This window comes from Buteo buteo, chromosome 1 (assembly GCF_964188355.1).
Source record: "Buteo buteo chromosome 1, bButBut1.hap1.1, whole genome shotgun sequence".
NCBI classification, from domain to species: Eukaryota; Metazoa; Chordata; class Aves; order Accipitriformes; family Accipitridae; genus Buteo; species Buteo buteo.
The window spans coordinates 30,875,205-30,889,311 of record NC_134171.1 but is presented as its reverse complement, the minus strand read 5'-3'; the positions used below and the strand labels follow the sequence as shown (position 1 = coordinate 30,889,311).

Below are 14,107 nucleotides of genomic sequence, written 5' to 3'. Positions count from 1 at the left end.
CTAGCAGGTAGTTATTACATACTAACAAAATATGTTGATAATGGCAAATATTTAATGAACAACAATGAAAAAAAAAACTTAAAATAAATTGCAAAGCTCAGAGTTGGACAGCCCAAGATCCATTTTGGATGTTCTAAATTTGTATCCCATAGCTGAAAAGACTCACTTCTACTACCCTAGCATCTCCTTGTAATATAACAAATTTGAGTTAAAAACTACAATGCCGGGATCACTTGTGAACAAGGCTGTGTAACTGAAAAAAGAAGCAGAATATATGAATATATTACAAGCAGCTTCCTAAGACTTAAAAATGAAGGGAGAGGGAGGAAAGAGGGAGAGTACAGCAGTTGTGACTTCTGCATGCAGAAGGAACATCTGGAAAACAGGGCTGGAGGAATTAGAAAATAAAACAGCTCTAGATAATACTGATAGGAAATGCAGGTCAAATTGCAGGGATATGATTAAGGACAGCAGAATGTTCCTGTAACAATTAAGGGATGTGCAAACAAAAAAAGCTTTGGCTAAGGAGTGCACCATCCTGGGGAAAAAAAAATACGGTTTATGCCGGAGCTTTTCAGTCTCAGCCACAACACTGCTGTAGCACGGAAAAGCACATCAGGTGCAAGTCCACATCACGCTCACAAGCAACTGGAAATCATCTCCAGCTGCCAAGCAAACAAAGGACGTGGGACTGCTATGGAATAAGATGAAGAGTCAAGCGCTGTGGATCTTATTCCCAGCTCTGCCACAGATTTCCTGCAGAACCTTAGGCCAACAGGTTAGTCCCTCTGTGGCCATTTCCTCTTTCAACAATTATCTAAACATTAAAAGGAACAAGAAGTTTGTGGCAGCTCTATAACACAACAGACTGCTTTCAGAGAAAACAAAACAAAACAAAACAAAACAACCCTGTGCCTTATTCCACCCCTTTCCACGTTAAACTTATCTCAAACATCTCCCAAGACAGGGGCACAGCGCAGCTTCAGAGTACAGCCACAACCTGGTCGTATCCAGTACTAGCCTTTCTGCCAAGCCCAAGGGACTGGCAGCGACCTGCCAGCAGGTTCACTGCTACCCAGAAAGAGCAAATCCCTATCCCTGCCTGTCCCAGGGCTGGGACACACTCGTAAGGGCACGGCAGGCTCTTCTGAGCATCTGCCTCTTCCCCCTGTGGTTGTCCATAAGCTTCACAGTCAGCAGCAGTCCCCACGTAAGCTGTACACACACTGCGCAACGAAAACAATGACCTGACCATGACCTGATCCTGACCATGATTTCTAAACCAGTTAACGTTTTTTCTATGACAAATGCACCGAGGAGCTAAACTTCAAGGGTCAAAATGTCCGCGACTTTCATGTAAGATTGTGGTGATTGGATACAATTAGAGAGACTGCTTTCTTTTCAGTGCCTATTCATTCTGGGCACTGGGTTCATGTCAAGGGCTGTCACACAGACCTCACTCACCACATTTTTCAGTTTCTCATCTACGCCACTGTAAGAGAGCAGAAACAAGAGATAGCTTTATCAGCTAAAGTAGTGGCACTGCTGTAGACGCAATGGTCCAGGGATATCAGCAAGACATGGCCTGCAGGGAGGTAATATCCTCTTTCAGCACACCCAGCACTGCTGGAAAAATGAGTATGTTTTCAGACACTCAGGTCTCCTGCAGATCTGAAAGAAAAGCAGAAGCAAAAACGTCTCTTTTACACAAGTGCAGAAGTCCTAGCCAGAAGCCTGCTGGGTCTTCTTTCCAGTATTAGTTGGTCTAACTGAAGAGTATCACCTTTCCAAGTCTGTCTCTTGTTTGTTAAAGCCACTATGACACTTGACATATGCTATGATGGAGATTAATTTAAGACCTTTTCAATTATATTTTCTTTGTCCTACCATTTCATGGCCCAAGGCAACAAATACAGTGTCAAATTCGCATGTTAATCACACTGAAACAACTTTAATTTACTCTGATGTACAAAATCTCCCAGATTTTTCAAATGAAAGATGCTATCATATGCTTACTTGCTTTGTTCCACTTCACTAAACAGACAGTCTCCCTTATGCTAGATGAAAAGTTTAGCAATGGCAAATGTCAATTTTAAATGATTTGATCTGAAAGCTACATCAGATCCCATTTCAGCTAGGCTGCAGGGGAAAAGAAAGCTAGCAGTATAGCCGCTTACTTCACGAAAGAAACCATCCACGCCAACACCCATGCTAGTGTCTTCCTCAAAGACACAGACCAAAAAAGGCCAAAGACGTGATTGTCCCCTGCAAGTGTCATGGACTCTCGGCATATTTGAATGCCACAAATCCTTGCTGATAGAAACGTTGACTGGCTCCTCTGCCCCAGCTCCACCTTGGACACTGAAAAATAACTGTCACTGCGCATGTATTACAGGGTCTAGACTGATTAGGCTTCCCTGCAGAACAAAGTGGTTTGTTTCTAACCCATCTAACAGAGTCAGCGCTATCTGCTGACCAACAGACTCTTCAACGCCATGTGTTTCCCAAGCAGAAATGCAGAGCTCCTGTGCTTGCACTTGCTCTGAAGTTTTGGATCCTCAGAGGCTGTATGTTAGTAAGCAGAAAACCAGAGGAGAGGATTACTGGGGGCTCTGACATTTACCCAGCTGCATGAGGGCAACCACTGTCTTGTCACCCAGCCTTCCCCGCTGCCGTAGACCCTTCGGCCTGAACGGGAAGGGGGCAGAGGAAGGGCACTGTGGAGGGCAGAAGGCGGGCGCTCACCAGCCCAGCACTCAAAGGCACAGCCAAACCAACTCCATCTGCAGGCACCATAAAGGAGAAACGGGTATCCCCCAACACAAAGAGCAAGCGTAGAGCCAGCCAGATGATTCCCACCCACGGCAAACCCAAGAGAGGAAGCAGAAGGAGGCTGGAACAAAGGTTGTCTTTATCATCTGTGGAGGCATGAGTGTGGGGAACCACAGAGGCAGCTGGACCTTGACTGTGGCTGTGAGACACCCCCCTTTGCAGTGATGCCCCACGAGAAGCTTTCAGCTCCAGGGTTTGGGATTGCTCCTACATGGACCTGCCTCACTAAACACCTCGGGTCCTGGGAGGGCGCTCCTCGTGACAAGTAAAAGGCACTTGGCGCTTACCCCTTGCAGAGAAAACAGCTCGGGTGACTGAGGAGACACCCAGCTACACCTGAAGAGAGGTTACACACCCCTCTGAATGAGATGTGGTTAATCAGAAACAGCCAGCATCAGAGGCAGGTGGCAAGAAGACAAATCCAGCCAGCTCTCTAGCCCCCGCACATCCCACTCTCCAAGAGAGACATTCACAGGATCTTCAGGCAGGACAAATGTGAGCACCTGGGCTGAACCCCTGCTTGTGGGTGGAAGCCAGCAGATGCTCCTGCAGAGGGGCTTGTCGCAGCAATTAGCAATGTCGCTCATCGTACTTTGCTTCCTTATTTCAGAAGCAGGCTTAGCAGAGCAGATTCTGCGCGTGCCCTCCAGAACAAACATGTGAGAGCTGCCCCATACATGCAAGCGCAACGCTCCCTCAAGGCAGGGGGGCTGGGGGCAGTAACTGCACCTTCCAGAGACAGAGGTACACCTTCCCCTTCCCCCAGCCGCTTCGTTTGCCTTTGCTGGGGTGAGGAAACTCCAGCCATGTAAACAGCCCGCTTTTCCTGCCTACCAAGCGGCTTGCCCCTTCTGACTGGCATGCCTCACTCTGCTAATACAGCTAAACAGGCATTTGTCAAAGGCAGACATGTAGCTGAATATAATTCTACTTTAGCACACATACTAAATGGCCACAGCAGGACCAAATGCCATGCCTCTTTCCATGGCTGGGTATGATACCTTTCTGAATCCTCTTCTTCTGGGAAATCACGGCTTTGGGGCTTTTTCTGTTGTTTGGGGGTTTGTTTTTTGAAGGAGCACCATATGTACTACAGCAGTCCAGCCACTCATCTTGAAGCACTATAAGCAATAACCTATTCTAGGTGATGAATTCATTTTATTACAGCACATTGATGTGCTATGGTCTCTTACACCTAAACTTCCCACCACAGAAGGAATCTACAGGCAATGTACTAATGAACAAAACCAAACCCGAAGCATGACTGACCTATCAGGTTTCTTTAAACTAGAATGGTCTAAGCTTAAAACAACTACTGGCTAATTCTTATTCAAAGAAAAATACAGAGGACAAATAAATATATAAGTATGTACACACACATAAGTAGGATTTGCAAAAAAAAGAGCAACTGTTTGCCACAACACTTGTCAGCGTTGAGATTTATACATTTAGACTGATCCTTACTCCTACTGAATTATTGCCACCTTCCCTCTAATTTCCAAAATTACTTATTAACCAGCTGTTCTCACAGTTAGTTTTATCAGCTGTTAGACACATAAATAAACAAATTATAAAGTAAGTACAGAGAATGATTAGAAGGAATGAAAAAGCACACTAATGCATAGTGTATTCAAATTCAGCTGTCATTCATCCAGTCTATTCCTTTAATGGCTTTTTCTTCTCACTTCTCTTTGCTGACATTTACATTAAAAGGTGCAATATCTTTCAACTTCCATTTTGAACGAGTGTTCCTTGTAATAAGCAACATGGGCTTGAAAGCGTGTTTTCTGAAATGCAGTGAAAAGGTAGTTTTAATGAAGAGAAATGAGAAAACTGGAGAACAGTGAATCGTTTTGCAATCTGAATTAATGTCTATTTGGAAAAGGCTCAACTGAGGAAGGCAATGTAAGACTTTTGGCATTGCGAATTCTAATTATTTCAAGTCTTGGCAGTAATTTTATCAAATAGTAGCAATTTCATTAAAAGGTGCACTGGTAATCATCTACGTAAGGTCTCCAGAGAGGAATATATACCAATAATTGCATAATTACGTTATCATTGCTCTTATGATGGACCACATTAAATACCACAAAGAGCAGCACTGCTTTTTACTTTCTCTAGATATTCAGTCAGTACTTTCTCCTAGAAGATTACAGCAATAAACAAGACTTTCAGATTAATAAATATGTTCATCAAATTTTGCAGAAAAGACACAGCTACCTGTGTATGTCTGTATTACTTTGTATTCTCTTTTCCTTCACTGAAAGAACTGGCAGATTCATGAGAAAAATCCTGGTTTTAGTAATAAGATAGCTGAAGTATTTATATAGCTCTGTTACTGAAATACAAGTCACTGCATCACATGTCATGCAACCACATGGCACACATCCATTTAAGAAGGAGGTTTTGGAGTATTTCCCTATTTGTCCATATAAATTAACTTCATCTATTCAGTGATTTTCAATCAGCCTGCAGTAAGCTGGATTTCCCTTGTCTAACTAGTGCACAAACTTTGCTACTAAGACATTGGTAAAAAATTCTTGTAAAAGCGTTGTTTTACAGACAATCCCAAATCTAATAAACATGTTTTTAATGGCAGACCCAGTATTAGAGAAATATCTTTGCACATGCCTTCTGAAACTGTGATGAGGATAACTTCTGGAGGATTCATCAGCATGTTCTTCAGGACTTCCTTGGGTGAACAAATCTCGCCTCAGGTAATCACGCTAACACCCAGCAAGATCTGTCACCGATGTTGTCTTGGAAGCGCCTTGAATACAGAGACTTGGATATATTTCTGACAATCCAGTTTCACTTCCCCAGTCTTCTGGCAAGGAGATACATAACTCAGCTCTTGAACTTAATCTCCAATGTCAGCAGAAGTCCCACTTGTAATTTTTGCTTGCAAATTGTACTTTATTTCCTAGTTTATTAATAAGCCCTATCACGAATTGCATATACATGGCATATACATAGATAGCTGCTTATTGAAAAAGTGGTCCTCCTTCCTACCCCAGGAACGACACAGAAGAGGGCATCGCGCTGTGAGCGCGGTCTGCGTACCTGCCTAAGCAGGGAATCCCATCTCAGCATTGCTTCTGATGGTACCTAGTTTATGGGAGGAGACCAGAAATATAGGGTTTACTTCTGCTCCTTCCATTTGACCTCTTTTATTGTGCTGCATCTCTCAAATCCTAGGTATGATGATATTAGCGTTACTGCAAAGTCAGCAATTTTATGTATAATACCTGGAAGTCAGACGTGCTATGGAATAGGAAACTTCAACAGCTTGTGTTACAATGAACACTACTGGGAGGAAGCTTTTATTTTGTTGAAGATAACATAATTTCTTTTCAAAGTTAAAAAGTTATGCTCATCCAGGCACAGAAAGCACTTCCATGCCATGTAAAACAGCAAACAAAGAGGCAGCAAAAGTAGAGAAAAGAATCGGGCACTGAGCAGCAGAAAATGAATGCCTCCATACCAGGTCCTAGTGCAGAAGAGCATCTAAGGCACACGAACAGAACCACTTCAGGTAAAAATACCCTATTAAACTGCATATTTAATTTAATATTACATTAAAAGTAAAAATGTAGGATTTTTATAATTAATATTTTCTTTTTTAAAAGTAAAACTATTCAACAGTAATTTTGAAAATACAACAACATAAATGTAAACTTACAACTCCTCTAATCATTACAAAAAATTAAAGGCAAAAAAATATTCAAGCCATACATTTGCTGCCAACATTTTAAAGGCAATCAAACTACTGAATTCATGGAAGTCAGTCACTGAGCACCTCTAGGCAGGTTGTGTCACAGTGATAAACCAGCCTTCGCATCTGGAGTTCCCTAGCAGGTGCAGGGAAAATATTTTCTTTATTTCAGTTCATTCAGTACAACTCAATTAAGCAACTAGTCCATTCAAAGAGAAGCTACTGATCAGGAGTTGGAAAAAAACATGTATCTTTTTTCCATTGCCATTCTAAGAATAAAAAGAGGTTGAGATGGACTAGTTCTGAAATTTTTACAGCATAGTGATTAGAAACCACAGTTTTGACTACAGATAGGCCTTTCAGACATTAATTCTTTATTTCAAAACATTTCTCAATGAGTTTTTTCTTCTGAATTGGCTGGCTTCTATGTGGTGTTATTTGTCTAACTGAAGACCATTTCAGAATTCCCATTTCCTTCATTGTAATCGATGCAAATCATTAGTAAAAGATCAATTATCTAATACGAGAAATGTCAACACTTTCTATTTTCATATTAAAACATACACACAAAGAATCAGAATAAGTGTACATATAACAACCTACATAATTGCTTAAATACAGGCACAGTGATTAATCAAAGTAAGTATAACATTAAGTGCAAAGGCTATATTTAATTAAAACTCTATCTCAATGGTAATAAAGGAGGTTAAACCTTTCTTTACAAAATGATTAAGTAGAAATGCAAAACAGTTAAAATGAGGCTTACTGTTGGCTGATTTAAATCATGATTAAGATCAGATTTACAATGCTTTGAGTCAAATTGAAGCACATAGTACATGGGGAGGTAACTATTTTGTTAAACCTGGGAGCACTACGTTTCTTATCTGGAGTCAGACGTCAATTTTACACATCGTATCTGGGGGAAATGCAAACAAGTTGGAGAGGGCTGAGAAGAACAAGAGGAGGAGGAGTTACAAGAGACGCACCAAAAGAAAAGGCTGGAAAAGGTTTATCATAGAAAAGAGAGGTCAAAGATGTTATATTAATTGTCAACGTGTAAAATGTTATTAAAAAGAGGATGGTGATCAGCAGTTCAGTGTATCCAGCAGAGCAGGGAAAAAAAAAAAGGATGGAATTAAGCAACCAGCAAGGGAGATTAGGTTAGGTATCAGGAGAAGCTTTTGACCTTTTAACTACTAGTTATGTACTAGGCGGTAGACTCTTCACCACAAGTCTGCCTTAGAGCAGGTTAGTTGAAAGTCTGCCTGGCAAGATCTGCTCCGTCTGAGCCCAGGGGAGAGCAGGGGACAGACCAGATGACCTCTGCAAGTCTCCTCCAGCCTTACTCCTACAGTTCTGTGGGAGCTCCCTAAGACTTGCCGCGTCTCTTAGAAACCCAGCTGCGGGAGGCAGGTGAATGCATGAGAAAGCCAGATTGCATTCAGCAAAGAATAAAGTTTCCAGTCTTGAGGGCTGCAGACAAAACCTTCAACACGTGACGTCGGTGCAGCCATTAACTCCTGAACAAAAAACAGATTAAGAGAGCCAGGGGCAAGTTTTTAATCTCATGATACCCTTCAGCAGGAACCTAGTTAGTTATGAATGGCCTAGGTATGTGAACACCCAAACCACTTATATTACACAGCTCATTGGGACCTTTTCTCCCCCCCAAAAACATGCAGGCTCTGAAGGACAGGTTATAACCAACAAGTTTGATTTCTTTTTCCTGCGTGGCTTTTGCACAAAGCCTTTCTTTAAAAGAAGTCCACTCCATGCCACAAGGAGCATGTTCACCCAGCATGAGCAGAAGAGCACTGCTTAGCTTAAGACAACTGCTGATGGGAAAAGAAAGGAGATGTAGGACTAACCTGGCATTTGCCAGGCTTCCAAAGAACCTGTGACAGATATATCTCTCTTTCAAATTTCCCTGCCACAGTTTTCATCTCTTCTTAACTTAAATCAGCCCATGCATCCTCTTTATTACTTAGATTTCCAACCGTCAGTGCCTAGTTGACCAGCGGATTCTTCTCCATATCAGATATTTAATGATTATGTTACATGATTAAGGATTCAGCTGTCAAGATGACATTTAAAATCATAGACATTTAATGCTGTCAGCCTCCCAGTGACAAAACCCCCTGTAGCTGACAATGTTACTAAATGATGCTTCATCTGAGTTACAATTTCCAGGAATGATCCGTATGGAGCAGCCTGGGAGTTGCATAGCATGGTAGCAACATTAGAAACTTTTCTGTTATTTGCATGCCTGTTTGCTGTTAAAGATAATGTAGCCAAGAGCCTTACATGCTGTAAAAAAAGATCTGCTGCGACACGAAAAAGATCATTAAAAATCCATTTAAAGGTATATCTGAAAACCTATGTTTTCAGAATAAATCAACATAATCCCCAAGAGTAAATCCACTGAGAGATTAACATTTACTGTGCTTTCTAATTGGTATACCCTAGAAAATAGGAGTCACATTCTCCCTTCAAACACAGATGTTTACACTCCCCTTACGCTTTTATCACTAACGGCAGCAATCTTGGCCGGTGGACAAACAATACACTTCAGTTGCCATTAGGTTTGGCAACCAGCCAAGGAGACTGCTCACACGCGTAAAATTACGTTCATTTATGACTTTTTGCAGGATTCATTGTCAAAGAGACTCCTTTCAGAACAAGCCCTTCTGGTTTCCTAAAAGTCACTGAAAAAGCCAAGCACAATACTCCTGCAGTAAAATAACACAGAGGAGTAATAATAATTTAAAAATTCCTTTTATGCCAAATCCTAGTAATCTGTATGTGCATTCTCTTCCGACTTTTTAATAAATGTCCAAAAGACTAACACACTGAAGTCTGGATCACCACTTTCATTAGATGCCTTTAGCATCAGCTCTTCTCTTTTGCCTAAGGTTACAATGAATAACTTAAGCTCTATTAAGGCTGAAGAGCCTTAACCAGGGAAGCTGAGTTTCTGAAACAGAAGCTGTTTCTTGTGCAGAGGAATATTCAGAAGGACGTTCAGAAATTACAAAAAGGCAAAAGTTTTGTACTTAAAGTGAGAAGGTACTTACAGTAAATGCAATGCATTAGGATATTAGATCTCATTTCCTCAAGCCATTCTCTGAACAGCTGAAAGAGACTTAAGGAAATGAGTCAAAATCCTGGAAGATGTTTGTACTAGATGAAAAAGAAAACAACATCTGTAAAAACATGTGTCACATACATAGAGCAAGACAATGTGCAACGCTTGATCTCTGCAATGGCATTCATCTTCACGGACAGGGAGAAAAAAGCTGAAAAGTGGCTTAACCTTGAGCAATTACTGCCTCTCTTCTACAAGATTGATATGAGATAGGATCAGTTGTCGTGTATTGTAGATAAACATATATGTTGTTGAAACTCTTTGATGCCGTGTGGTTCTTGTTTCATCCAGAATTTGTTATTCCTTACCTTCCGATTACACCAGAGTGTTTACTGAAAGTTCAGGCTAGAAAGCAGCTTTCCTTCAAACTATGAATGCGTAGTATTTGGTATTTAGTTTGACAGCTCCAGATATGCCTTAAAAATCTTTTGAACAGCTTGCACTAACAACGAATTATAGTTCAGACAGAAATCCAAAGAATATAGAGGTATCATTACAGCCTCTCACAACAGACCAGAGAGAGAAAAGGACAAGTTTCACTGCGAGAAACTCCTACCAACTGGAACATGACTCAGATGTTCCTGCTAAGACCTATCCTAGCTCGTGTTTACATGTGCTAAAGACATATCCTTTCCAATTCCACCTGTGTCCTGGTGCAGCATGTCCCTTCTGGAGGTGACTCAGGATCCTTTGATCGATTCAGGCACCTGCAAAGAAGCGTTACTGTTTGGACAATCAACGATAGGTTTCTGGGAGGGCTGAAGTGAGGTAGAAAGTCCACAGAGAGCCAGTATAACCCAACGGTACTACAGCTGCAGTCATCTGTCAACGAGAGGCTCTCTCTTGCAAAATGAGTGCATGGAAATGCCTCCAGTCTCTATGAATGGTACTTAAACGGGATGCAAATGGGAGTCTCGCTTCTTGCCAAATTTATCACCATCTTTGTTACAAAGCCTGAAGAAAAATCACTTAGGCACTTGCTGGGAGAGGGTTCCCAGTCGTAACGGAAGGAAAAAGAGTCGAGTATTGAGCAATCTTTGACATTTCCATTCTGTTCCTGGCAGTGGCCTTGGGCCACGTTTCTGTGCAGGAGAATCTGCACTGCCACAGGGCAGGGAGGAAAAGGAGGAGGAGAGAGCAGAGATAGAAACAGGGGTGTAGGGAGGGGAGGATACTCAGATGGTTCGAGGGGGTCAAGGCAGCGACTGAGTGACAGCAATCACAATCCTCATCAAGTTCAATCTTCCTCCTTCAAGCCTCCTCCCTCGTGGCTGACAGGTAGCAGGAAGCATTATGAAAACAGACATTCTTCCCTCTGGGCACAGGGAGAGCCTCCTATTACTCTGCAGCTGACTGTATTGATGGATGCTGAAAGGAACCATGTCCAGTCTTCCATGACCACGGGATGGAAATGCCCCAGAGACTCTGCCAGAGTACTGGGGGGTGGGGGACAGGGCGAGCCTTGGGGGAGGACAGGAGAGGCACAGAGAAGAGATCGTTCCAGAATACTGCATAAAATGAGGACTAGGCAATCCCCAAATGGAAGGAAAAGTGGTGGCCTATGTTAGGAAAACAAAAAGTAGGAAGGGGCTGTGGACAGAGGAGATGAATGGTTTATCCTCCAAGAAACTGCACTGAGCTCTGTTTTCTAGATCCTCCTTCCCTATTTGCAACCAAAGGAAGGAGCTCTTGACTAAAGGCCAAAGAAGGATACTTAATATAAATTTGTATACCGATAAACAACAGGATAGGAGAGATCTCAATAGGGACTGTGGGAGATCAACCAGTCCAAGCGTCTGCACTGAGGCAAACCCAGAAATAACCCAGGGTCACGCTAGCTCCAGAGCAATCCAGCACAGCAGAGCAGCTCTGTCCTGCCTGTCAATTCTGATGTCCCCTGCGCCCCTGCCAGGACACGAGCCATCAGTAATACCTCCTCCAGCACAAAACTAGCCCAGACTATTCCTACATCTGCGTGATACACAGATGATGCACGTACATACCCAAGACAGTTGTCTTTTGCAACAGCAAGTCATTTATGCCTACTACACAGTGTATTTTTGTCTACGCAAGTTTGTCTGATGCGTCCGAGCTGAAAAGTCTCCCACAAGTAAGCGTTTGAACCCAAAACCAGAGGAAGGACCATGAGAAAGGTTCCCTCCTTGCCTCTCCAGTAGTGTGGAGCCTGCATTTCATGTCTTCCAGGAGATGCTGCCAGTCTGACCTGTTTCTCAAGCTTTCATTAAGGACAGTCTAACCATATGATGAAGGATAACCTTCAAGCACAGGCAAGACATACATGAAGTAAAGAAAGTTGGTGCATACTAATAATTTCAGCTTTTTTTTTTTTTAATTTATTTCGAGGAATAACACATTGGCAGGAGACTTTCCCATCCCTGTGGCCACAGCACTAGCATTTTGCAGACGGATGTGGGTATTTCTAAATAGCAAAGTCCAACTTGTCAGATATCACACTCCAGATTACCAATAAACAAAAGGGAGCAAACCCAGAAAGTTACCCAAACAAAGCTATTAACAAAAACGTTCATCAATCAACTACTGCGCCCTCTCACATCCCAAAGTAAAGTGCTTACAATGCAGAAGCGTCAAGTGTCGCTACTGTTAGCTCCTGGTATTTTAGTTTTACTCGCTCCCAGCAGCACGGGCAGAGCCTCGCAGAGCCCTCCCCGGCTGCTCTCCCGCAGGGTGCTCTGCAAGGCTCCTCTCTCTTGGTGGCAGCAGACGGTAAACATCCAGCACTGTGCGTCGCTTCCCTGGATCCTCAGCTTGCTCTTAGATAAGTAGCAAAATAACCTTTCACGTTACCCGCTTTCAGACTTCGGTGCACAGGGCCAAATTCCCCCCCGGGTGCAACTCCTCGAACACTAGCAGCGACCCCCTGACAAGCACCTTCCTCCGTAGGCCTCCAAACGCCCCTCGAGCCTACAAACCCTGCAACCAGCCGCACGGCGACTCCGAAAGCCATGTGCGAAGTTGCCCGGCGCTGCGGCCAGATCGCTGTCTTCCAAATCGCTACCCCCGCGCGCCAGGGCTGCGGGGTCGGGCAAGGAAGCCCCCTTTTGGCAGGCCGGTTTGGGTTGGAAGGCACCTCCGCAAGGCAGCGGGAAGGAACCTTTGCGCTTACACCCGGCGCACCGAAGTTTGAGCCCTGACAGACCCCCCGAAGGCCCGAGCGGCACCGCTCGCCCTCCTCTCCACCGCGGAGGACCGGCAGCGCCAGAGCGGACCGGCTCCGACGCCTTCTGCCGCGGACCCCCGCCTGCCCGGCCGCTCGGGACCGCGGGGCACCGACCCCCCGGCGGGGCGGGGCGCGGCGGGGCACCCAGCCGACCACCCCCCCCCAAACCCCCCCGCCGGCGAGGCTGCACCTCTGCTGGGGAGCGCCGGACACCTGACGGCGGCGGCTCGTTCCCTGCCCATTGTTCAGCGAGCACTTACCCGCGGGGACATTTTGTACCGATTACCGGAGAGTTTATTGTCAAAACAGCCCGGCCCGCGGAGATGGGGGGGTGGGGGCTCCCTGCCGGCCCCTCTCCCAGCCCCGGATAACCGCGCACTGCAAACAAAGGACTTTTTTTTTTCCACCCACCCCCCTCGCCCCCCGGCGGGGCGTCCCGCAAAGGCGGCGCGGGGCGATGCCAGGGCAAGACCGCGGGCTGCCGCCGCGACCCCCGCCGCCGCCGCCGCCCCCCCCCCCCGCCGAAGGGGCCGCCGGCGACCGAAGTTTTCCCCGCAGCCGCCCGCGCCTGCCCCGGCCCCGCGGGGCTCCGCCGCCCGCCCGCGCCCGCCCGCGGCTCCCACCTGCGGGGAAGAGGCTCAGCAGCAGCACGGCGTGCGCCAGCTCCCAGGCCAGGTACGCGCCCTCCATGCCGCCGCCACCCCCCGAGCCCGGCGCGGCGCGGCTGCCGCTCCCACCGCCCGGCGCGCAGAGATGCCCGAGCCCCCGCGGGAGGGCTGCGGAGTGTACGGCTCGGCCCCGCCGCGCCGCCGCCGGCTCCGCCTCCGCCGCCCGCCCCGCGCCGCGCCGCGCCGCGCTGCGCGGCCCCCCGCGGCGCCCTCCGCGCCCCCGCCCCGCCCCGCCCCGCCGCCGCGGGGATGGGCGCAGGTGAGAGGGTGCCCCCCCCCCCCCCGCCAACCCCCGGGGGCACGGCGAGCGTCCTCGGTTGCCGCGGCGAGGCTCGCCGTAAAAGACCCCGGACACCCCCCCGCCCCCCAAAGAGAATGGTTCAAAAAAGAAGAAAAACCCGGTGGCCGAGCGTGCACACGGTGCCGTCACGGGGGAGAGAGAGATCGCCCTCCCCGCGGGGGAGCGCGGCTGCCGTGCTGGGCACCGGCGAGCGCGGCGCGGAGGGCTCGGGGCGGTGGGGCTGGGTGAGCCCGGGGGGGGCTGGCCG

The 14,107-nt window shown here is 46.2% G+C and overlaps 1 protein-coding gene across 1 annotated transcript in view; it reads right to left on the bottom strand.

Moving 5' to 3' along the window:
• The window catches only part of KIT (KIT proto-oncogene, receptor tyrosine kinase), a 59,301-nt gene extending 45,712 nt beyond the window's left edge, over positions 1–13,589 (bottom strand). The window contains exon 1 of the mRNA XM_075025999.1: positions 13,515–13,589. Coding sequence (XP_074882100.1) covers positions 13,515–13,581 — 67 coding nt within the window. The 5' untranslated portion in view covers positions 13,582–13,589. The remainder of the gene's footprint in view (positions 1–13,514) is intronic.
• Positions 13,590–14,107: the final 518 nt, after the last annotated feature.